The 25134-nt window shown below is 43.7% G+C and overlaps 3 protein-coding genes across 14 annotated transcripts in view; 2 read left to right on the top strand and 1 right to left on the bottom strand.

Moving 5' to 3' along the window:
* The window catches only part of GPCPD1 (glycerophosphocholine phosphodiesterase 1), a 43384-nt gene extending 35756 nt beyond the window's left edge, over positions 1-7628 (top strand). For 6 of the 10 annotated variants that reach the window (XM_014892622.2, XM_088160900.1, XM_088160898.1 and 3 more), the window contains one exon: positions 5847-7628. In XM_014892622.2, the coding sequence (XP_014748108.1) occupies positions 5847-6051 (205 nt within the window). In that variant the 3' untranslated portion in view covers positions 6052-7628. Of the gene's footprint in view, positions 1-2294; positions 2397-5846 lie in introns of all 10 variants that reach the window. The other 4 variants (XM_088160903.1, XM_088160904.1, XM_088160905.1 and 1 more) reach the window with 1 other exon arrangement.
* A 151-nt stretch (positions 7629-7779) lies between these two features.
* Positions 7780-17037, top strand: MAL (mal, T cell differentiation protein (MAL blood group)). 3 transcript variants are annotated; one of them, XM_014892627.2, is made up of 4 exons: positions 7780-12238; positions 15498-15668; positions 15815-15937; positions 16189-17037. In XM_014892627.2, the coding sequence occupies exons 1-4, from the start codon at positions 12152-12154 to the stop codon at positions 16261-16263; spliced, it is 456 nt and encodes a 151-aa protein (XP_014748113.1). In that variant the 5' UTR covers positions 7780-12151; the 3' UTR covers positions 16264-17037. The 3 variants fall into 3 exon arrangements, with proteins under 3 accessions (XP_014748113.1, XP_088017037.1, XP_088017036.1); XM_088160911.1 differs by lacking the exon at positions 7780-12238 and adding an exon at positions 12370-13648; XM_088160910.1 differs by lacking the exon at positions 7780-12238 and adding an exon at positions 12370-14077.
* Positions 17038-20141: 3104 nt separating this feature from the next.
* Positions 20142-25134, bottom strand: part of MRPS5 (mitochondrial ribosomal protein S5) — a 28171-nt gene continuing 23178 nt past the window's right edge. The window contains exons 8-11 of the mRNA XM_014892626.2: positions 24931-24988; positions 24053-24115; positions 22133-22269; positions 20142-20717 (exon numbers count right to left, since the gene is read on the bottom strand). Coding sequence (XP_014748112.1) covers positions 20493-20717; positions 22133-22269; positions 24053-24115; positions 24931-24988 — 483 coding nt within the window. The 3' untranslated portion in view covers positions 20142-20492. The remainder of the gene's footprint in view (positions 20718-22132; positions 22270-24052; positions 24116-24930; positions 24989-25134) is intronic.

Raw genomic sequence — 25134 nt, 5'->3', positions numbered from 1 at the left:
GTTTCAAAGCTGTGAATTATTTTTCCTATTAAAATTAGCTTGGAGTGACTCCAGGGCAATCTGGCAAATTAGTAATTTCAGAAAGTAGCTGTTACATCCAAAAAGTCAGGTAGAGACATCAGAATACTGTGTTAGATATTTGAATAAAAGTGTTGTTGTGTTATTTGGTTGCTTACAAAACCCCGAAGTTTTAGCTCTTTGGTCTTTGAAGGTGAGAAATTCATCGTTATGCGATGAATTTTAGTTTCAAAAGCTGTATTAAACTAGAATTTCTGATAGATAAGCAAGTAATTGGGAAAGAATGAAGTGTAAGTGAAGTTTCAAATCACAGAAGGCTTTCAAACCTTCTGCTTTAGCAAGAGTATTGCTTTGTATATTGTTTTACTGGGGAAAAAAACAAACCAGAAAAACAAAGAAAGAGAGGGATCAATACTTGTCAAAGGCTCTGTTTTATAAAGTGAAAACTGAGAGTCAATTTCATCATATCTAGGGGCAAGAAATCAAATATGTTTGCTCCTAGAAATATATTCTAGGCTCTCAGTGTAAAAAATCAGTTAAATCTTCAATCTGTGGTTGACTGCTGAGAGTCCTTTCAAGTGATGGGTCCATTGCTTCTCAGATTTGCCAGAGGTGTCACTTCTTGTGCTATACAGAATGTCTTCTATTTGTTGGCAGTAAAAAAGGAATAGCTAGGTTTTTACACTGGGGATCAGCTTCAGACTGAAGACATGGACACAAGTTCTCTCTCCTGCTACAGCAGTGCTGCATGTTGCACCTCTGCTGCAGCCCAGGATTGGGGCCCCCTTTAGTCAATGGAAAATACATCTGGACTAGAATGCAGGTGAAACAATCCTCTAACTGCATAGTGTAGAGTCAAAGGGTAATGAAATTTTGTTCTGTGGTATGCATAAGTTCAAGTGATACATTATTGGTGGAGTGTTTTAATCAAACAGTGCTGCATAAAGTGTTCGTAAAATCTCTTCATCTCATGTCTACTAGTCCAGTCTTCCAGAGTTGCTACTTACCCCTTGTGCAGTAGATATTCACTACTGTGGTAAAACAGTAAAGCAGGTGACAGCCTAATTTCTGAATTCAATGTTGCTTTTATTGCTTTAGATACCCCACATTACTTAAATGTTGTGGCATTGATGTTGAAGGCTGCAAGTCAGCTACATGTCACCTTATGTGTCCTGTTGTAGTGTTTGGTGTGTTTTCAGTTATTGTAGGACAGTAGAACACCTTTTATCTCACTTTTTGAAAACCAGCTAATTTGTTGGAAGGCTGAATTCCCTTGTGGATTTAACTGAACAAAAATTTCTTAACCTTCCTTTCTCTCTTTAGATTATCTGGATTCTTAATAGTGCTCATGCCTTCTCTAACTGCCAGCCTCCTCTATCACCTCCACTTCAACATCTTCTCATTTTTTGGAGGGAAGCCCCAAAATTAATATTAACTCCGAAGCTATTATTGCAGGCTTGTTTAGTGTAGTTTCTAAACGTCACTTCTCTTTTTTTCTTTAGGCCAAAACAAATAATGGGATGTCCCTTTGCAATTCTTAATTACTTTTCAAGTTTTACTGATTGTGTCAATAAAATTAAATTCAATCTTAATACAGATTAGGGATATGACTTTCTGAAAGTTTTTATCAGATATCTCAAGATGGATAATTTGAAATGCAGATGGAACCTGCAAGACGTGGAATGTAGGAATGTAAAACCTGGCAGCTCACAGCTGGAGCTGCTGGGTAAAGAGTCAGTCTTTCAGATCATTTGGGACTTGAAGGTAATCTAAGAGTTCAAATAGGTATGGTGTCAGCATATTCTGTGCTCTTTGGAGATTAGAAATAAATTTAAAACTAAATCTAAAAGGCAGAACTTAAGAGAGATGGACATGACTGTTCCAAGGTGTAGAAATAAGTAGGGACTGCAGTAATGTGTTCTAGTGTAAAGCCAGTTCGTGCTGTTGCTGTGTCTTCAAATTCCAGAACATTACCAGGGCTGAATTAAGATGATGCTTCTTCCATGATTCCTGCAAAATCTTTGTTCTCTGCATTTATGGCCAAGCCCAGATATCTATCAAGTATGGTATTTTGTGTTGCTGTTTACTAGACCTTTACTTACACCATGTTAAGTGCTGATTATCTGAATAATCTAGGAAGTGAATAGAGGAATTTTAGATTGCTTGTATGTAGCACTGAGTTACTGTGTGCAGTAGCTATTTCTGAGATTATGAATTGTGTGCATAGAGATTATTTCTGTAAGCTATTTTTTTCCAAACTTTAATCATCCATGTAGAATTGACCAAAACACTGTAGCCAGTTGTGAAGATGGCAGAAAAGCTGTGTCCTGAATACCAAAAGTTGGTGATACCAAGCACTGGGCAAAAAAAAAATGCAGGTAGGGGGTCTGACTTTGCTTTGCATGGAGAAAAACTGCAAGACTAAATCTGGAAAGCTTACAAATGCCAAAAATATTAAAAGGCTGGTCTCACTGGGGCAGAGGAAAGAACGCAAATGTACTTCCTCCCTCCATCCAAGCCTTTCTCCACTTGGGCTGCAGATTATTACATACACTAAAAGTCATTAATCCAAACAGATGTTCTGGGACTCTGGGATGATATTATCCTATTTTTCTATGTTCAATTACCATTTGTCTCAATGCTTAACCAAATTATTTGAGTTGAAAGGGCAACCTCTACAGAAAGGAGCCACGTCTGCCTTCAGGCTTTTATTTGGGCTCTTACACAGAAAAGTACTTCATGTGCATGACTGTGTATCTTCTATCTGCACAGAAATGTCATCCTTAAAATGGCATATAAGTCTGATGTTTGGATTTTAATTAGAGAAGAAATTTCAATCTATTGTGAAATTCTCCGGCTTGGTTAAAATGCTGATTTTTAAAGCAGGATTTCTGGGGTGATTGATCTGGTGTTTTTCTCCTGGATAGGCTTTGTAAACAGTCCAGAAAATATTTCTGTATTTGAATATACTTAACTCAGTAAGAACAAAGCAGCCTTGTGTTTTTACACCTGCTGGCTGTTATTAAATACCAATGTGGAGAGGGGTGGGTGCTAACTTACACTTGCATCATCTTTTCTCATTCACTTTATATGATCTGAATTTTGTTTGTTGAATAATACACAGAACTGCAAAAAAATACTAAATCAATATTTCCAAAACACGGATGCTGAGAGCTTTTCCATGACAGCTTTGTCCAAACACTACAGTTGCTTAGGCTGCATGTTGCATTTGCAGGCAAAAGCTGTGCTTGATTGCTATGAGTAACTTCCCAACATTTACACAAATTTAGCTGGCAATCAAATCAAAAACATTTTAAACACTTCCCAAAAGCAGAAGACTGCTGAAATCTGGGCTGCCCTGTTTGCCTGAAACTGCATGTCACTTAAATAATAGCATGGATATGTGGAGGAAGTGAGTATGAATCGATTTATAATCTACTCAGTGTTTGAATTAAGATGTTATGCAATGATAGTCTTAGTTTCCCTATTTTGTGAATTGCAAAGTAAATTCAAGTTTTCCTCTAAAAATCTAAAGAAAAGATCTAAAGAAAAGTGAAAAGCTTTAATCAAAATCTTCAGGAAATCATCTGAGCATGAAAACAGTATTTCACTGCTGCTGCCTCTTGTCTTGGATGTGTTTTCAGAGATTGCAGAGCACCTTTCAGGAGTCAAACACTTTGGTTTTTGCACTCACTGCAGAGCCCTGCAACGTCCTGCAAGTCTTTTGTAGAAGATGCTTACTTTAAAAAGGAATGTTTAAAGGACTTCTCAGTTTTCTGCAGGGCTTGCTTATTACCAGGAAGTCAGATGGAGAAACTTTGGTGCATAGTTGCTTACAAATAATTGTCCCGTTGAAGCATGGAGGATAGGAAGATGAGAGTTTATTCCTTATCTTTATGGTGATGTTGGAAATAATTAGTGAAGTAGTGGAGCTCTGTTGCTGCAAACTGGTGGTGTACTTCTGTGGACTCAAACAAAAAGTAGAGTAAAAAAATTCCGAAGCTCTGCTTTGAGTTGTCTTCTCTGCTTTTGATTTAAAAGAAAATGTATACACACATTGGACAGGACTGGCTCTAGTGGCAGCTTGAAAGGAGCTTGGAGGGTTGAATTTGTCCAGAATCTCAATTGAAAAGACTTTAGAATGGAGCAGGAATTAAAGAGTTTATATTTGTTGTTGTAAAGAACTAGTAATAAAATACTTGCCAGAAGTTGATTAGAAGCATGCCTAGCCGTGTCGTAGGAGCAAGGGGCTTAAAATAACCATGCTTTTGCTGTTCTAGTGTCTTAACTGATGGGAAGAACTTCAGATTCTTAGTTCCTAACGCGTGTTTTGTATAGAAAGCTATAAAATATATATAAAAATATATAAAGTGTTTTGTCTGGAATTTGCAGGGAAATTCATAAGATAGCAGCTGACTCAACTGACAAAAGTACAGGAAAGAAGGAAGGTAGATCTGTTACTTTGCAGAAAGTTTCCATTGGGCAAATTTGGGTCATATCTTAGGCCTTAGGATTGTAAGTTCTGTGCAAGTAATTTAAATGCTATGCCTTCTGTTTGAATTTCATCAAACTGGACAGCATCTATCCTCACTTCTAGGAGTTTCTTCACAGAAATTGTCCTTGACCTTACTGTGATCCATATCAATATTTTCTGTGGAAATGTTTCCTCACTTTAATCTCATTATTGTACCCATCTTGGAGCTGCATGTTATTTTTGGTGTCTCGGAGTTGCCAGCAGTTCACAAGTTGTCTGTGAGAGGAAAAGGGCACCTTGCACTTCTGTCACACCAATACCACATTGTTTTATTAGTGGCATTCGTTCCTTTTGGGCATAACTTGAAAATGTGTGAGAGACAAAGGATGATGAAATAAAACCAACTACTTTCTTGAAGAAATCGTAAGTGAAGTATGAACATTCTTAAAGACTAAGATAGAAGCTGTAGTAATATCTTGCAGAAGTTTTCATTTGAAGGAGATAAACCTGCAATACTTGAAACTGTATATGTGCAACTGAGTGCCAGCATTAAAATTTTGGATATAAACGTGCTGATATTAGAAATTGACATTGGGAAATCAAGGTATATCCTTGTTACAATAGGTGTCATGCCAGTGTTAGGTTACAGGAGCACCAATGCTTTCCTTTGTAATGAATTACACCCAAATAGTGTTTGAGTTGTGCTCAGTGCTTACACTGTCACTCAAAATGTGACTTGGATTTGGACAATCTGGTATGATGTTGACATTTGAAATCTGGCAGCTTTGTTTATGTGTGTGTTTAAAATAATGTGGATGGTTAATTTGCATTAGATGTGGAGAGAGATCAGATTTTCTATTTTTCACTCTTCACTTAATATTGTGTTGGTAGTTATGGTAATTTAAAAATGAAAAAGTTCTGAACGGTGGGGAGGTGAAATAATTCTTGAAACAATAAGTATACACTCCATGCAGTATTATGTGCAGTATATCACAGTTTTCAAATAATCTCAGGGCTCTGAAATTTCTTATGCTTTGAACTTTGAAGCCTGGAACACTGCTCTTGTTTCACTGCTTTATGCCATCTGTAAAATCACATTTGTCAGGAGATTGAGTATATGCCAGTAGGTTTTTAGTATATCCAATGAAACACTAGCTAGTCTGTGTGAAGGGAATACCATTTTATATTGTGAGATAAGCAGCAAAACCTAGGGTACTAACCCCGAGAAAACTGTCTTTGGGTCTTAAGTTTGCTCTGTTAAGGAAAAAAAAACAGGTGCTTTATCTGGTGTACATTTCTGTGGACTGCTATTTTATAATACTGATCAGTGTTTTTTCTTTTCTCATTTATTCAGGATATACGATTCAAATCCTGAACAACCAAATATATTCCAGGTGGAGCAGCTGGAACGTCTCAAGAAAGAACTGCCGGAGTTGAAAAGCTGTGTGTGTCCCCCAGTTAGCCACTTCAAATCCATAGTTCCATGTAAATGCCATCTTAGTTACCTGGAAGAGAAAGCTGTAGATAACTTGAAGAGTGTTCAGATGCAAAAGGACTGATTTTAGGCAGAATGCTGTTTTGTATCTATAAAATTGTCACCATTGGAATAGTTCTGTCTATGCTTTCAGGTTGGCTTGTTTTAATTTTAAGTTTTCAGATAGCAATAACCGTTCCTTATTCCTAACAGTATTTGGTAAAATTTCAAGCAATGTTAAAAATATTCAGCTGGTTATAGTTATTGTTCCAATTTACATATAGTTTTAACTTTTTCCTCAAATCATCTCAATTTTTTAAAATTATCACTAGTGCTTTAAAAAAACCCGAATAATTAATTAAGCAGTCTTAGTAGTGAAAGCTCAGAAACTAAATTGTAGAGAAATTAGAATAATCTGATATTGAATATGCTGAAAATTTGTTTTGATTTTGATTTTACTTTCAGGCTGACAAGCTGTAGCATTTATCTGACAGCAGGAAATTGAGAGTAATTTTAAGATACATGTAAATAGATCTGGCCTATAGAAAGATCTGAACGAATTGGTACCTCATGTATATGTATTTGCACTGGTAGATCCACGTGTACAAAGCTTTGTGCCATTTAAAAATATTTTTTTATTTTTTAGCAAACTGCAGCTCCTTTTTCCCCACTTCACTGGACATTCAGGCTGCTGCCTTTGTTTCCTTAGCTCTCAGTTCAGTGGTACAGTGCCCATGCACAGCAATCAGAGGGGAACCATGAGTGCAGGTTTTTTATTAATCGCACACAGGCCTGCTAAACTTTAAAAAATGTTGCTAATAATCTTACCAGAATTACAGAAGCATCTTCAGTGCTCGAGAATCTTTTTTGCACAGTAACTTTAACAAACAGAGTATGTACCCTGCACAAGCTCTACAAAATGCATGCTTTATCTATTAAGCGTGAAATTTAGGTGTTTGCTGAGGTCCTTGCATCTTTATGGTGCTAGTTACGTGTGAAGGGTGCAAGGACCAACTCAACAACTTAAACTCCTTTGCCTGAGAAACCACAAGCCTGTTATTCACAAACATTTGGAGAAGAGGCTATACTATACATGATTTGTCTTTCATACATAATGCGAGCTACTGGCTTTTGTATTTTGCAAGATTTTTGGCTTTTACCCTGGAGCAAGAATCACAAATGTACTGAATTCAGATAATCGGTATTCTGTTGGCTGGTATCTATCCTCTGTAATTTATTACAAAGTCATAGTTTAGAGTTCTTAATAGATAAGTATGCATGTCCCTTCTCCTCCTGATGTTGCAGGTCATGCCAACACAACAGCTGTAACTTTCTACTGAAGTGTTAATGTATAATAAGAATGGAAAATATTTATTTTTTTCTCTTGTAAATTGACAATGAAAACAATAGTATGTACTATATTCTTTATATATAGTCATTGCTACATATAGAACTGATTGTACAAAGACTAAAGCCATTTCAAATAAGTGCATGAGCCTGCACTGCTGAGCAGTTTGAAACAGCTTGTTTTGACTTGTGCATTTGAGTATTTAAAGTTCTTTTGTCCTGCACAAACAGCACAATAGTGATTAGGTATCTGGAAGCCTTCTTTTATTAAAAAAACTCAACAAAACAAAACCACAAAACAACCCTAAACCAACACTGGAAGTGTGTGAGCTGTGTTTTTCAGAAGGGGAGGGAGTACTGAACCAGAATCTTGGCATCAGGAACCTGTGGCTGTTACTTGATACATTCCTTGCCTATCCGGTTAATTCTTAAATTTATTTTCTTTTTTTTCCCCTCATTTGTGTACCCAGTGGAATCCTCTTGATAGGTCTTGAGGGCTTTTCTAACTGATACTCAACTCCTAGCAGAGTTTGTCACTGCCTGTGAAATCTGGGCAGCACATCCACAGAGATGTTGAGCGTGACACCTGTTCTGTGCAAAGGGGATTTAAAAGCTGTGCTGTGTGAAGCACCCTCTCAGACTAATCCCAGTGAGATGCTCAAGAGGGTTTAGGCACCCTTAAAATATTATTTCCCAGCCTTCTGTGCTGGGGAATAGCACTTGCTCTTCTGTTTGAGGAGAGTGAGGGTGGAAATAAATTCACCCACTGTGATGATTTTACTGGACAGTTTTGAGCAGTATTAGTGTCTGTGTTTTCTTGTTGACTCCCTTTTTTGTGAGTAAGCTGTGTCAGCAATTTCCTCCAAACCTGAGGAGCTTCAGCAGCTCTCCTGCTGTGCCAGTTCTTGGGGCTGACCTCACAGCTTGGCCATGCTGAGCAACTGTTCTGCTACAGCCACTGGCATTGCAGATGGGATAGAGGGAACCAAAGAGCAGGAATTTGGGATCTGGCAGGGGAAACTGCCCCCCCCTTCTTTGGAGTGCTTGTTGGAGACCAGCAAGGTCCAGGGCAGAGATGGCTTTGCTCCAGCCAAGGGACCACTACAGAATTTTAATTCAGAGATGTATGAGCTGTAGTAGGGGAGACAGAATTTCTTGCTTGATTTTTGGAACATTTCCTTTTGGCCCACCCAAAGACTGGGCTCTACAGCTATAGTACTGGTTGCTGAATGACACTTCCACTGTTTGCTATAACTACCATGAGCAGTGAGTATGGACTGCTCTGCTGCCCTGGAATACACCTGGGATGGATAGAACTCTGAAACTCTATAGACACCTTGGAGGGACAGCCATTGACTATGGAAATTATGCCTGTACTTGTATGTGTGTATATACATATATCTATAATATATAGAGGTAGCTGGACAGTGTGGGAGCTGAGCATGACAGAGCTGGTGTGTTAATGATATGCAGTGGCAATTTCCACCTAGGAAGTTTGGATGCTACCTCCAAAATTTCTCCAAATAACTGGGCCTTCATATGTATTTTAAGTCACATAGATCTTGTACCTTAACTGTAAACATACAGCAAAAATCTTGGTCACAACAGCTGCCAGATGACGAAACTCTTGCTGGCTCCACGTTTGTCTCACACCTGTGGAATTACGCCCCACATCCTGGATTTTGAGCTTTCCTTCTTGGCTTCATCCATCCATCTTCTCCCAGAGCCCAGCATCAAAGCTTTAAAGGGCCAGCAACTGCTTCCACACAGTTCTTGGGAAAAAAAGGCTTGCCCTGGCCTTCCTCCTCCTCTTGCAGCCTGTAAACTGCACTGCATGCAGGTCTTTGCTCTTTCTTTTCACTGTGTGTGCCCTCAGCTTCTCTCAGAATCTATGTCCAGCAGCTGCTTCCACAGAGAAGGTCCTGTGAAGAAAGAGCCAGTGCTGGACTATACCTTTCTTTTGTCACCTATAAACTGCACTGAGGTGGTTTACCTTCCCTTTTTCAGGATACAAACCTGAAGTCCTCCACTAACTGCTGCCACTAAAGGTGCCAACAAAAACGATGTTGGCTTTTACCTTCCTGCTGTCACCATTCAGAATTCCAGCCTGTATCCCTGTGTACTTCCTGGACAATTAAATACACTGATGCTGCCTCAGAAACCCAAAGGGCAGATCTGAAGTCAAAAGTGTCTAGTCCCTACTGGCAAAATGTACCAGGACAAAAAGAAATACATTTATTTTGGAAGGCAAGGAGCTATCCCTAATGTTCCTCGTGCAGATAAGAGGCTCCTCAGGGGAGGTAAAGTCTAGCACCCACTTCCTTTCATGGCACTTCCTCTGTGGGAGCAATCCACTCCCAGGAGCCTTGCACCAAAATTTGGATGCTGCCTCTAGTGTTGAATACATCCACCAGGGACTGCTCTTAACACAAGTTCTCTCGAAAGAGCTGTTGCTGGTTTCTACCTCCCTGGAGCACCATTTCCTGTGCCTCCAATTGTGGGGTGAGGTGCTTTCCTTAACAGGTAAAGGCATCCTCATCCTCATTCTGGAGCTCACCTCCAGTATTGGGATACCTGTTCCAAAACTCTGTATGGGCAGGTATCTCTTTCAGATAAATCTTTCTAGAATAGAAAGCTCTTAGTGGTTTATACCTACCTAGGGAACCCTGTCATGTCATCCTTTTCTTTCAAATGGCCAGCACCTGACAAGGACAAGGATGAATAAATGACTGCTATTATTTAAATTTGCAATGATAATGATTAGATGAAAATCTAAAAAGATAAAAATGCAAAATGGCAAAACAACAATCTGTTCAGAATTATTTACTACACAATACGGCTGCTAATACAGTGCTCTGTTTATTGCACCAATAATATAGCTAGGTTAATAACTATCAGAGATTGATGTTACTCACCCATGTCACTAACCATGGGCAAGTGTCACTCAGCCTCCAGAGGTGTCCCTGAGGGGTGTTCCCACTCACAGGAATGATCTTCATGCATCTAAAGGAGATACGCTGGGAAAACTGGGACTGATCTTTTGTAGTATGAAGAGGTTGATTGTCCTGCAACTTCTAGATTCTGTGTTGTCCTCAGCAGAACATGTTTCAGTCAGATGTTACCAGCTCTTTGGTTTCTGCTCAAAACACAGGTCTCTCACTTCCCTACCAGGCTCTTCCACATCCCTGTTGATGCCCACCTCAGTTGGGAGGAGCACCCTCATGAGAGGCCTAATTTAAAGGAGTTTGATCAAGCTGGTCTCAGCATCTTTACCACTGAACCCAGGGTTCTACTAAACCTCCTGTTTTTTAATTAATCACCAAAAATTTGTAAATAAGACAAAGAAGGGATTCTTTAAAGCTATCCTAGCCCTTCCAAATGGAAAAGCACCAGTGCTCCTGCCCCTCATAATGCAGTTGCTTGTTCCTCACACCAATCCCATGGTCCCAGGAACAGGAGAGCTTCATCTCCATCCCTTACAGAAACAGTGAGACCCCTCTGGAGCTATGTCTGTGTCTCCAGCTCCAATGCCTACATTCCCAATGCTTCCAGCTCTCCCTCTTTGCTGACTGGTTTCTAGGTCTGCCTCATATCCGAGTTTTCATCCATTAGGTGGAGCTGTATCACTTTAGGGCAAATAGGATCTCCCTAGAGAAGTGGGAAATCAGGTGGATGCAGGAAAAACACTCTCCCACTTTTGAGGAAGTCATGAAGGTCAGCACAGGCTCTGCATTTAAGTGAGAAGAGGCCTCTGGAAAAAAAGAAAGATGGCATTATCTACTTAGATGTTTTTGCTTCAAGAGACTGGAAATAATAGAGCTCAGGGTCTGGGTAAGAAGCATCCATACCACCCCTTCCCTGCCCCACCAGCACTGTGGTTCTGTGCTTGCTCTGCCATGTAACCCTGCCCCTCACTTAATCTGCTTATTAAAAGCATTTGCCCGATTTTCCTGCTGTTTCAGCGTCCTCCACTCATCTGCCTCACTGCTTTCTCCAAGGGGCAGTTTTAACACTGTCTTCCTTTCTCAAAGAAAATCCTTTATTTGCACTTTCTGACCTTAGCCTCTGGAATTCTGTGGTTTTTGCTTTGTGCCCAAGGGTGTTAAAAAGGAGTAAATATTTCATATGAAGAAGGGGAATGACTTGCTCCCATGGACTACAGACAAAAAGGAAAAATTTAAGAAGTGAAACTACTTGGGAAGTCTCATCATTTTAGGTCATGCGTGTTACCTTGGCATTTCCAATATCTTTCTGCGATAATGGAAGTGGTTTGCTCTGCAGTTTGATTGCCCTCATCCCTGGATGTCTGGGACGTTTCCAGTGTTTGCTCACTGTCACATCCTGGCCTGTCTTGGCCACCAGCCACGCTCGTGAACTCTGCTGTGACCACCTCAGGTGTGCGGGGGCCCCGCTGGCTCACCGTGCAAATAAAAAGGGATGTGATGCTGTCCAGGTAGATGAGCACAGGTGTCCCCTGCTGCCCTCAGCTATCACCCCAGTGCCACTCGGCCCTGCCCAGGGACCTGCCAGGCAAGCTCAGCCCATTCGGGGACAGCCTGGCTCTGCTCCCAACGCCCCGGGGCCGCCCCTGCATGTCCCGAACACCTCCCATGTGACTCCAGGTCACAGGGTTTGGCCACACCTGTGCCATTCACAGCTGTCTTCATCTGACAGCAGGAAGCAGGGAGGAAAGAAACCGAGGCAGGAAGGGGAGAAAAGGAGGAAGAAAGGAGAGCAGGAAGGGGAGGAAAGGAAGAAGAAAGAGAGGGAGGTGTAAGGAGGCTGCATTCAGCAGTGAGGAGCAGAGTGGCTGATAATCACCGTGCCAGAGCCTCCCAATGTCCTCTTCAGCTTCCACCAGCACTTTGCCCAGGGGCCTGGCGGTCCTGACGACCTTCCCAGATGTGCTCTTCATTCCTGAAATCGTGAGTGCTGACTTTTCCCTGGGGGAGGGCCGTGGCTGCTGGCTGGGCACTCAGCACAGGTTATGCTGCAGGTGTTTGAGGGGTGACACTTGTCCCCAAACACATGTCTCAGGACCTGTGCCATGTCCCTGAGCCACAGCGGGCTGGGGGCAGCTCATCCTCGGAGAAAACCACAGGGCGTGAGGCTCTGAAGCTCTTCTGTAGTCTGCAGTGGGATTTTTCTGGTGCCTTTGAAAAACGTTGTAATTTCCTGCCTAAAATCCCGGCAGAGGTTGCTGGTGGGTTTACAGTAGGTTGCCAAATGGAGCCGTTTAATTAACAGGAAGGTGATTTTAGCGGATGGTGCAGGTAGAGGATGAGCTGCTGGCTTGAAACAGGGGCTTAGGGTGAGCTGAGGGAATTGTTTGCAGCAGCAAAGAGCCCGACCAGCCGAGGCTGTGCTGCTCCATCGCAGCATTCCTGAGCCGCAGATGCGGAGTTGCTGGACCTGGGCGTGTGGGTGAGCAAAGGGTGAGCAAACACCTTGCAACTTCTTTCCACATTGTAACTTCATTGAGCAGAAGGTGATAATAATCTTACTGGATTTGGCCCATGTGGTTAAAAGCATTTGCTCTGAGCATAGGTCATAAAATGCAAAATCTCAACTTGAACCTTTTCCCCTATGTCCTCTGCCCCATTCATGAAACGTGCTCTTCTTACAAGAGCTTGGGAGGCTTTTTTTCAAATTCTGAGCGTTTTGGTCCAGGATTGAAAGCTCTGGCTATGTATTATAGGATGGCATTCAGATTATTTCATGCTAAAAATTTCAGTTTTGTCATCTGGCACCAAATCCTTTCCTGTCACCTAGCTTGGTCCACACTCCTGGGATTTACAGCATTCCCTTCCTTCTCCTGGTGATAACAATGTAGCAAAGAGGATGTAGAGAAAGACTTTGCCTCAGCCGCTCCAGCCGGGCTCTGCAGACCTGAGAGCAAGGTCCAGGTTTCCTGCAGCTGCATGGAGGAGGATGTTAAGTCCTTGTGGAGATTTTGTCTGGGCAGACACTTGCCAGCCACCCCTGCCACTGAGGTGTGTTAGCCCTGGCGCTGAGCCTGCTGTTGGCCTCATCGAGCTCATTCCCCTTGAACTGTTTTGTTTGTAATCCCTCTCTCCAGGGAATTTGGAAGGGCAGTTTGCTGAAATGAGCACCCTATCCTTTGGTTTGGGAAAGACTTGGAAATGTGCTTCTTGAAGGCCCAGGAACCACCCAGGAAGGAGGAATGCAGCATAACTGGATTTCTCCATCTCCAGGAAGACTCTGGGCTGTACAGCTGTGTGACCTCTGCTGTGTACAAATGAGGTGGCTGCCTTGAATCATAGCATTCAGAGGGATAAAGTGGAATCTCAGGTTGCCTACCATGGGCCAAGATGGTAACAAAACAAAACAAAATTGGCATTTTAAATGCTAAGATGGTTGTGAAATTTTCAGAAGATCCTACCTGCAGCTCAGATGATTACCACATTTGCATGGGCTGATTAAGAGCTACCATTTTTAATCTGTGAGGCTCAGTTTAATTCTTGTAATCTATTTAATTTGAAGAATTTTCTGCACATATGGATACGCAGACCTATGGGGGAAAGCTGAAACAAGCTGAAAACAGATATGTTTGCTTTGTAAAAGCCATTTAAAGGATAATTTTTTTCTTAGACTGCTGTCCACATCCTGCTGTGAGTTATTGAAAGCCTCTCAATCCTTCCTTCCTTTTTATGAATCTTCACCATAAACCCAAAATCAACAATCAAACCATGTCAAACAGACTTTTCTGAGTGAATAACCACAGCCTGCAGGAAGGAGAGATGGTGAGTGGTAGGAAGTGAGCTGTGGTACTTCTTTTCCCAACCTCTTATCTCACCATAATTTGTGCTTGATTTTAACGGAGCAGCCATAACACTTCTCCTCAGGATTTTTTTTAGGATTTTTTTCATTATGTCCGCACATGAGTGATTAAAAGGACTGAATTAGCGTCCAAGTGTCAGCCTTTGGTTACAAGAGGGACCAGAGCAGCAGCACTTTGGAAGATCCATTTTCTCTCAGGTCTTTGCCACGTCTCAACCACATAATTGATGTAATGTGTCAATTTGTATAATGGCACCAACAAGCTTTCCTACAATTGTGGGGTGACGCAAATGATGTAACATTTTCTGAGTTATCATAAATCAGAAACTTTCTTTTCACTTGCAACATGCCTGGAAGGAAATGGAAATCCCATGGAAATGGAAATGAATAGGAGCTGGCACTTGAATTCTGACTGGGATACTCTGGCCGATACAAGGATCAGAATGACCTTAGAGTCAGCAAGGCTCTCCTACCTCTGGACATTTGCCTGAATCCCAGACTGGCGGGTGGTGAGGGATAGGTCCCCAAAATAGCACTGGTCCACACAGTGTGGGTTCAGCTCTGGAGCTCTTTATCACAGGGTGCTGCACAGACTAAACTTTGCACAGGGCAACAACTGGGCAGATTTGTGGCACAGAAAAGCTACTGAGAGCATTTAAGTGCAAAGGCACCACTTGCACTCCAGACATTCCACAACACTGAACATCATGCTCCCATCTTCGTGCAGGAGTCTGCTGGTGAAGGGATGGAGCCTAGACATATCTGTCCCTGTGTACCACCAGAAAACCCATGGAAAACTCCCAAGGCTGGCTGAGAACGTCCCACCTGCTCCCACACCAGCAGCTGGGACCAGGCACAGTCCTGGTGTAGCCAATGAAGGATGACCCAAAGAGCTGGAGCAGCAATACAAGCTTCCTTTCCCAAGCAGGAGCTGGGAGCCTCAGGCTCATTTCCCCTACCCAGAGAGTCAAACCTCTCCTGTTCTCTCCCTTCAGAGTGATTTTGGCAGGTGGCCTTTGTGAGGGCAGGTGTCTGTGCTGTTTGTGCAGGTGGGCCGGGTTTGACAGTTCTGGCAGGCATCTGTCATGCTGGGTGTGAAGCACACCTCTCCTAAATCTCCCTGCTCATTAAAGCCAGTCCTCAGAAGGGTCTGAACCAGCCTCCTGAGCACACTGGTGTAGGAAGGGTATGAGTGCCAGTGGCACCAGGAGGCAGGGCAACAGTGAGGATTTTTTTGAGTCAGAATCAGTAGCAGATGCTCCCAGCTAAATGCCCCGTTTCAAGGGGAGGCTGGGAAGAAATCATGGGCTGTTGCCATGTGCAGTGCCAGATGCAAGTCAGTTTATCCCACACTCACCCTGCTCCCTTCTTTGATATTTGCAGATCTTTGGGGGCCTTGTGTGGATCCTGGTGGCATCCTCGAGGATCCCGGATTCCATGCTGCAGGGCTGGGTGATGTTTGTCTCCGTGTTCTGTTTCGTCATGTCCATCTGCCTCCTGTGCCTCTACTTCTGCGGGGCTCATGGCGGTGGCAGCAGCTGCTGGGTCACCTTGGTACGTGCCTGTGACAAACCCCAGGCCTCCCCTGCCTGGCTGTGCTCTGCAGAGCAGGGTGCTGCTGCTGCACTCCAAGCTACAGGCTGGGAATGGTTGTATGGACAGTCAACCCTTGGAGTGACTGTGTGATCCTTGTTTCTCAGGATGTCATCTGCCAGGAGACAGCAGCGCTGTTCTACCTCAGTGCTGCAGTGCTGGAAGCCTACATGACCTATAGACTTGGCTTCTCCCCAGGACAGGCGTACAGGGAGAACATTGCTGCCGTGGTGAGTGCCTGGCAGGAGGGCAAGGAACAGCAGCAGGTGGCTCTGGAGTGGCCTCAAGTGTAAATCTTATTTTTGGATACCAAAATTTTGGGATACCAAAACCAACAATTTGAGGAGGGGGGAGAAAAACCAGTTGCTGTCTCACCATGCATGGATGTCCCCAGATATGTGGCACGTCATGAGGCGTGTGCTCAGTGCTGGAGTGGCACTAAGCAACAGAAAATTGACTGGCTGGTGTTTTTCCATCACAGGTATTTGCTTTTGTGGCCACCCTGGTTTACGTGATCCACAAGGTGTTCTCGCTCCTGCGATGGAAATCATCCTGAGAGCCTGAACAACGCCAGGAACAACGACTGCTGTCTCCAGGCTGGGTTTGGGTTTCCTCTTCTAATGTATAGCCTGTAAACAAGCAGCTTTTTATGTGGGATCTTGGTGATGAAAACAAGGAACCTGCCAGAAAAAGGAATATCCTGGCACAATCTGTTTCCCTTCAGTATCTTACAGATTGGGTACAGTTCAATGCTGGGGCCAAAAAAAAAACCAAACAAAAAAAATAACCCAAAAACCCCCACCCAGCTTTAAAATAGTATAGTTGGGTTCAAAGGGCTAAAATATCCCTGGACTGCACCTTTATGTGTCCAGGGTTGTTACTGGAATCCAGGAAAAAATGAACAAGCACCAAGGAGCACAATTGTGAAACTGTCATTTTAATTGCTGTGTACCCATTTAAGTTTGTTTCCCCACCTAACACCACTGTACAAATTAATATTTTCATGAAGTTTCTGAAAATGCCTTCTCTGACTTCTGATGAGCAATGGGGACAGTATTTAACACGGCTCAGGAGCAATGTGGATCATTGCAGCTCTTAAAGGGTGCTGCTGAATTCTGAGGCATGCCAGGAATTACCACTGCCTTTGATCCCCCTACAAAGCAAAACCTGAAAGGGGCCCAGTAAGCTGTAGAAGAATTCTTTGGGTGATCAGAATCAAATCAATCCTCAATAAGCAGAGGCAATCAACTCCTGCTTTTGGTGAATGGCTATTCTCTCAAACACTGCCACGCTGTCACTAATAAAGATGGGTTTGCTGTGATTTTGAGAACGGGTGAGTCCTTGCTGCTCTTTTTCCCTTTGCTGCACCCAAGCACAGCCCCAGCAGCTCTGACAGGGCAGTGCCACCACGGGGGTTGAATGAGTGTCTGTGTGGAGCTCAGTTGCCAGCTGAGGTTACACCATGACAATGAATTAACTGAAATGGGGTTTAGACCCAGGAAGAGATATTATGAAAATGTTAGAGGTGCCTAGAAAACAGTGATGCCAAATTATCTCTTCCAGCCTGTGGGGCAAAAAATGCTTCCATTTAAAGTCTGAAGTCCCTGGATAACAACAAGGACTAGAGGACAAGAGAGAAATAAAAGTTCACTTGGAGGCTCCTCTATTGCTTCATATTCAGGCAAACTTTTGACCTGTGACCATGGGTTTGGTTTGAAGCTTTTTAATTGCAAACTAAGGAAAACATTTGGGTTTTTTCTTCGCTGAAAACCAGCCTGACTTGTTTGGCTTGTGTTACTGTGACAACACGGAACTGGTTGCAACAAAGGTGGAAAGAGGAATCCCTTTTTGGAGCAGGGAGGGAACTCAAAGCCACTTTGGAGAATGGCACACTGCTCTGAAGTTCAACATCCACCTTTTGAAACTGGTTTCATCATCTCATCATCATGGGGTGTTTGTGGGGGTGCCCAGGTTCTATTAACGCCTCTGAATGTGACATTGGAACACAAAGATGCCTTTCTGCTTAGATGGGTTTACAAAGGCAGGTATCTGCAGCCCTGCCCTGGGCCTTGGGATGAGCTGTCTCTGTTCCTCCTGCACCCAGGTGTGCTCAGCACCTGTGCACCCAGCAGTGCTGCCTGTCCTCTCACATCCCTGTCCCTGTGCCTTGTGGCCATCACATTCCCAGCCCATGCCTTAGTACAGCCCCAATCTCATTCCTTCTGCCTTGCTTTGCCCTTTGCTTTCCCCTTGCCCACCATACACCAGCCCACGTCTGCACCAGACCCCCTCCATGTCCTTCTGTCCCCACCCTGTTTGCTGAGTGCCTCCTCCACTGCATCAGCCCAGCCTTGCTGGAAGGCAGCACTGAGGGAGAACAGCAAGGTGCTGCTGGCATGGAGTGTCCATGGGAGGGGCACAGAGGGAGCCTTTGCGGCCCTGGTGTCACCTGGGCCAAGCTGTGGCCTGGGGAGCAAAGATGGAAGGGACTTCCCCCAGCAGAGGGCCAGAAAATGGAGCTGGAACTTTGACACCCTCCTGGTGTGACCCTGAGTTCAACGCCATGCACCCCCAGGGTCAGGGGGTGTCCCTGCTTGGCAAAGGGCTGCAGGGCCCCAGCACAGGACAGCGGTACAGGGAGGGGTGGCTGCTGAATGGCAGCAATGTGCACCTTCCCTGCACAGTGGAGAGAAAATGACACACAAGAGGTTGATCATGACCAGCTTTGCAGTCATCTCAACACAGCCCTGAAAACTGACATGGCCTGGAAGCTGGGCAGCCCAAGAGAGCTGTCTGGAAAGTCCCTACTTCCTGAAGTGAAAGATGCTGCCCAGGGCTCAGAGGATCTCCCAGGATCTACAGACCACGTGTGCAGCACATCTCTTTCCCACAGACAGCCCTGAGGGAAGCATTGACCTGAGAATTTGCTGTCACCCTGCTGGAAACATTGGGCATGATGGACCCTACAGGCTAGCAAGCCTTTTCCCTTGGGGATACTTCCATGGAGTGAGTAGCACACTGGCAGGGCTCCCCAGGATGTGGGAGGGCTGGCCCTTGCAGTTTGTTGAACACAGATACTGAAGTCCCTGCCTGCAGGGCTACTCCCAGCCTGGTCCAAAATGTGGGGCTGCTTCATCCTGTGCCCTGCATTTGCTCACGAATTCCCAAATCCCTCTGGACTGGTATCCCTCCATCGCTGGGATTCCCTTGCAGATGGAACTGGATGGAGCAGCCCTTTTAAAAAGCCACAAATCAGGTGCTTTTTTTTTCCCCAGAGCATTTACAAGTCCCATTCACACTTTTGAAACACTGGGCCTACTGTGCCCCTGCAGCCACCACCAGGTTTCATCTGGTTGTGTTCGTGGAATTCTCATCTTTGCTCTTCTCCAGCTTCCTGAGCAGGACAAGGAGGTCTGCAGGCACTTGCTCTGCAGAGCAGGCAATTACATGCTAGTTAAATCTGTGCCCTTGAAGGCAGGCAAAGCCTCAGTTCCTATTAAAAACAAGATTGCAGACATATTCATTAACTATTACCCAGATTGTAATCTTGGTTGCTCTTGCTTAACTAAGTGGTTTAACCACCATGTAAACTGTTCTCCAAATATTTGCATATTGGATACCTTGCCTCCAGCAATGCAATGAGTTAGGAGAACTTAATTTTCTTCTGAATTGCAGGAGAAGAATTTGATTTTTAATAAAAAATTACACCCAGCTCCATGGAAAATGCAGGAGTTTCTCATTTTACAGCCAGCCCTGTCTGTGAGCTGGGTAAAATATCTACACAAGCCCCTGTGTTACTGTGAACAAACCTGTGGGAACAGTAAAGCAATAGAAGATTAATTTTATGTAGGGACCTAAGCTCAACAGCAGAGATACCAGCTGAACGTGAGCACACATTCCCAACAGCAGCTTGATGTGCTGATGACAAGAAACTTTGCAACCTGGACACTTGGCAATCCCTACTGAAGGTATATTTTGATTGAGCTGGCAAACAGGAAGAAACCTTCATCCCACTGCTCAGCAGGCATGGCCTTGGAATTAGAATTTTCATTGCAAGAATGAGATAAAAATTAAATTTACCCTGCCTGTCTATATATACCCAACTGCTGCCTTTAGAAACTTGCATTGAAATCCATGTTGACACATTGCTCCTAAACGTCTTTAACATAAGAATTCCATATGTAAATTCCCAGGCTGGTCTTGAAGGATTTCTAAGGTATTTTCTCCCATACTAACAAAAGTGCTGGCCCAAGCATCTTTTGGCATTTAGGGAAATGCCATGACAGGCACACATAGTTTGGAGGCACAGAATTTAACCTCTGAGCCTTGGCAGTGAGACACGGGGTGTACACATGAACCCCCACTCCTGCTGCTTGCTTCAGTATCTCCCAGACACCAGCATTTTGCAAAAAAAAAACAAACCAAAACCCAAACTAAACCCACTCGGATGATTCTTTATTGCTTCCACAATCTTGTATTTTCAACGGTTTCCCAAGAACTTGTGAAACAAACGTGGGAGATCTCAATTACAAACCGTCTTCTGGAACAGAATAAATGCATGCGTGAAGCTGAAGACACGTTCACTGACTGCTTCCATCTGAACATTCTCACTCAGACAATGGTCAGGGGAATTGTGGGAAAGCAAACAGTGCTCCTGGATGGCAGTAGTGACATGGGATGGCATGAGAGAACTGCTGCCCTCCTCTGAAACTCAAGCCCAGACACCCTGTCTTGAGCCAGGCTTTCCCAGCTGCACCTGAGCTGGAGACAGAGGGACGGAAGCTGTCAGCACGCCGCCCGTCTGGCACTTGCCCAGGGAGATTTCAGCATTCCCTGGGCTTCTTTCACCTCCCTCCACTCCAGCTTTGTGTTTAGAACTTCATCCTCTGGCTCAGGCTCCTCACGGACAGTCCCCTCGGGCAGGGCCACCACGATGGGCAGAGGGCCCTGCTCCTCCCGGAACTCCACCACGTAGAGGTTCTTCTGGTTTGCAAGCTGCTGGTGAGTCTCCTGGGAGCAGGACAGGGAAAAGACAACCAAAACAATGATGCCCAGAGTGGCTTTACTTCAGGCCAAAATCTACATGGGTTGTGGGGCAGGGGAAAAAGACCCCCAAAAGTAATTTCCTAATAAACAGTTTAAGCACTGTGTAAATGAAATGACTTATCAGGCTTATCTTACTGGGCAAAAATTCAGATAGCCAGACCTCAGATATACTAATCAGCCCTACAGTGTCATCCTAGAGGAACTTGCTTCTGGAAAGACATATCCTGCTCATAAACGTGCCTGTTGGCATGTTAGTACCGTGTAGGAAAATTTGTATGCCTTTATGTGGATATAAATTTTGTTTTGACAACAGGAAAGTGCCTGTTACTGCCCAGAGAGGTGGCATTAGGTAACAAAGTATGAATGTAACATTACTTTCAAGTACACCTCTCCCTTGCCTACAAGGTGTTTTGATAACACTCAGATTTTACAGAGTAAATGTTTACAGGTGCCAGGAAATTTTTCCTACTCAGGGCAGTGAAGGAAACATATCAAATGCATAACCCTCAAAGCAGTAATTTATACAGCAGGCATTTCTTCTGTTCATTCTGTGGCAGATTCTCAGAGACAATGATTGAAAATACAATGCCAGTCTTCCCCAAGTCTGATTGCCCTGAGGTATGGCTAAGCTGTGAGATCTGTGACTCTCATCAGGCAAAGAATGTCACAACCCCTCACCTCCTGAGGCCGAACTGATGACGTTGGCCAGGACAGGGTGACAGACTTGACAGCTACAGTTCTGCAGGGCTGTATTGGGAATGGAAACTGCTAAACCTTGGCAGCCACCAAAGCTGCAAACAAATGAGATAACCAGGAACTTCCAGAGGGCTGACTCATCCTGAGGCTGGTGTTCAAAGGAAGTAGGATGAAATACTGCATGTTGGAGCTTTTCCATCAATTCCAGACAGCTGGCTCAGACAGAGACATCTCCACTGTGAGCACTTAGAGGTGGAGGGAACAGCACCACCTCCCTGGCTGACTTCAGAGATCTCAATTATAGCAGCAATAGAAGCAGCTGGGGCTTCAGTCCTTGCACAGTGAGAACTTAGAACACAAACAAGCAGCAGCAACCAAACCTGGCCCACAATTCCCTCTGCCCAGGATTTTCCAATAGTCACCATAACCACACCAAATGAAAGCCGAGGAATTCAGATGTGCCCTGCAGACACCTGGCTGTGGAACAGGCAGAGGTACCCACAGCTGTTCCTGATTGGACAGCTCCATAAAACTGCTGAGGAATTATCCCCTCTGCCGATTTTGTTTGCTTTTTGTAAGATTACTTCATTTTAAGCCTGGAATATAAGCTGTTTGCCCACAAACTATTACAACATCCACTCCCTTCTGTCCCCATACCTCCTGGGCACTCAGAGTGCACCCACCTGTAGGGTCAAGCCTCTAAAGAGAGCTCTGGTGATGTTAATCAAGTTTTTGGATCCAGTGACCTTGGCATACATGTCCTTAATGCCAATTAGCCCGCAAATGGTGATAATAGCTCTGTGGCAATGCAGACCATACCCTGGGGGGGGGGGGAAACCATAAATAAATGAGCATTGTATGATTATTTTTAAGCACTCAACTTACTCAGAAGAGAGCACTGAGATCTCTTCTTTGTTATTTTTGTTACTCAGCATGTTAGAACACATTAGATGTTAAAAATGGTTCCAGGGGCAGTGCAGAGGCATCACTTCCTTTTCCTGGCCCAGCAACTGGAATGAGTTACACTTTGTCATAATTTTAGTGGCACAGAGTGAAGGAGAGGCAAATATATTTCAAAATCCACAAACACAACAGAGGTTTGGGTGTCATCTGTGTCCATCTCCATCACAGAGATGGAGATTATATCAGCTCCAACACCTAACTGGACTACATTGTCATTAATTGCAAATGGTTTCTTAGATTTGACAGGTTTTAATGGAGGAGTTATTTTTTTGAAGAGTCTTCTTTTGCTCCAGTGAGGTTTGTTTCACATGGTTTAGCTCTAGTGATCTTTAAAAACTGCAGGACAGTCTTGCTGCAACTGAGTAAAGGACACAAAAGAGAAATACATCCTGGGGACCAAATGGCTGGAAAGCTGCAGAAAACGGCTAGAATGTTTATTCTAGTGAGGTTATCTGATTGGAGACCTTGTCAAGTAGGAAATTGAGGGAAAAAGGGAAAACCAGAAACAAATATACAGAGACACAGATCTGAAAAGAAACCCTGGAAAAAAGAAACAAGGAAAGAAAAAACCACCCCCCCAACTAATGAGCTGTCAGGAAACCTCAGGTGCCACTTCCAGGAAGATCAAACTAACTTCATAACCACCAAGGCTGTAAAGAAAGGGAGACCTGGAGTGGGAGGGGTGTAAGAATTTATAACCCATCAGTGGCTGAAGGAATTAGACTTAGGAAGAGTGAAAGAGCTCCCACAAGTGTAAAAGGGACAAATCCCAAGAGCAAAACCATGTCAGCATGTTGGTGGTTGAATGCTTCCCTTTTTTTTCTGGGGAATTTCTCCCATTGTTATGCTAAGTAGTTGTGGCTACACCTTAAAACGACAGATAATGTTCTCTTGTAGGGGGGTGGGTGGAGGGGGAGGGAACCAGAAAAGGAAAGGTGGGATAGGGGGTCTGGAGTGGGGGACTCTCTCGCTTGGCTCGTGGAGTGGGAGGACAGCCTGGGCTCCGATCTGTCATCTCCCCTGCCATCCCAGCACTGAGATCCACGCTCCCTGCCTTTGGACATCTCTCTGCTGCTCTCCCATCTCACCCTACTATCTCCGGACACCCTGCTGAGCACCACGACCGACACCGTGAGGGGGAGTCACTTTCCCATCCCTCTCACCCCTGGGCCACGGCCGCCATCACCCAGCCCTCTTCGACTGCACGGGACCTGCCCTGCCAACAGCACCGGTAACTGAGCGCAGGGAGACGGCCTGCGGCCAAAAGGGACTGGAACTGAGTTATACTGTTCTGTTGTCAATTTTTATAGCTGTTGTTGTTTTTCTGCCTTGTTAGGTATCAGTAAAGAACTGTTACCCTTATCCCCACATCTCCTGCCTGAAGGCTTCTGATTTGGACCTAAAATAATTAAAAGGGAGGGGGTTGCATTCTGCATCTCAGGAAGGGGGCTCTTGCCTTTCCTTAGACCATACCTGTCTTTCAAACCAAGACACAGCAACAGTAGGTATTTCTAAAGAAAAATGACTGATCGTTTCCAACATTTAAAACATGGTAGACTAGACACTACATAAGTTTAAGTTCATCAAATAAATACCAGTCAGTAATTATTAAAACTTCAAAACTTAACTTCTTTAATTACCTTTGTTTTGTTTCTTCATGCGGATTTTTGTCCTTTTAAATTTCGCAGAAATGTCGTGGTAAACTGGAGAGGGGGAAAAAAGGCATTACAGATAAATTCTTCTAGAAAAGCTTTAGCTAGTACCTTTCTTTTTCTGAACTGTGAAGTTGGTTTTACTCTCCTCTGACTTCTTTAAGGAGGAGGATTAGTCTAGGTAAATCCTGGAGTAGATTATGAATGCTGAAATACCTGTGAATACTATGTTACCACTGCAAAACAGGTAGGTGTGTCTCCAATGAGCTTCATTTAGTTTTGAACTGAGCTCACATTATACAATTTAACTCACATTTTTTTAATCATCTAGTTTCTAACATAAGATTTCCCATAGGCATCAGCATTCTTCAATTTTCCATACAGAGTACTAACAAAAACCTACCAGGAAACATCAGGCTGATCCCCCAGCCCAGGTTCTCCCTGGCTGCTGGGTCAGCACACATGGACTGAGTCATAGGGAATCATCTCCTCTGCCACAGAAAGAGGAAAAGCACAGGAGTTCATGGTAAAAAAAATGCCATGACAGTATCTGACTCCCTTAACTGAGACTGTGCCAGAAAAGATCTAATCTTGCTATTAAGAGCCTGAAATACTATGCATTAAGTATCCAAATTTTGAGCACAAAATAATGGAATTGTTTGGGTTGGAAGGGACCTTTTAAAGGTCAGCTGGTCCTACCCCTCCTCAATGAGCAGGAAAACCTTCGACTAGACCAGGCTATCAAGAATTATAATACAACGCATCAGATCAGAAAAACTTTCTTCAACTTTTTTTTATGCTTTGCAAGTAGTTGCAACCAGTTCTTGCTGGCATATTCAGGCTTACATTGAAAGAATAATACTTACTTGTGTGGTTCTGATATAGCTCTATGAAGTGTAAGGAGCTTATTGCTTTATTCTTTGCCTAGGAAATAAAAGTGGAAAACATTTTTCACCGTGAATTCTTCTGCTAAGCATTTGCAATTTACTGTTATTCAATTAATTAGATATAAAAAAAGAAAGAGGAAAACAGATTTGCCACATTTAAACTCAATGGAAATGAAAATGTTT

This window comes from Sturnus vulgaris, chromosome 3 (assembly GCF_052056855.1).
Source record: "Sturnus vulgaris isolate bStuVul1 chromosome 3, bStuVul1.hap1, whole genome shotgun sequence".
NCBI lineage: Eukaryota > Metazoa > Chordata > Aves > Passeriformes > Sturnidae > Sturnus > Sturnus vulgaris.
The sequence above is the reverse complement of the archived record's forward strand: the minus strand, read 5'-3'. Positions and strand labels throughout refer to the sequence as shown.

What these genes read in the sequence shown, in the direction of transcription:
- MAL (XM_014892627.2), top strand. Translation starts at nt 12,152, where the DNA reads ATGTCCTCTTCAGCTTCCACCAGCACTTTGCCCAGGGGCCTGGCGGTC. An exon ending in TGCTCTTCATTCCTGAAATC is followed by an intron (nt 12,239 to 15,497) that starts GTGAGTGCTGAC and finishes TGATATTTGCAG; the next exon opens with ATCTTTGGGGGCCTTGTGTG. An exon ending in GCAGCTGCTGGGTCACCTTG is followed by an intron (nt 15,669 to 15,814) that starts GTACGTGCCTGT and finishes CTTGTTTCTCAG; the next exon opens with GATGTCATCTGCCAGGAGAC.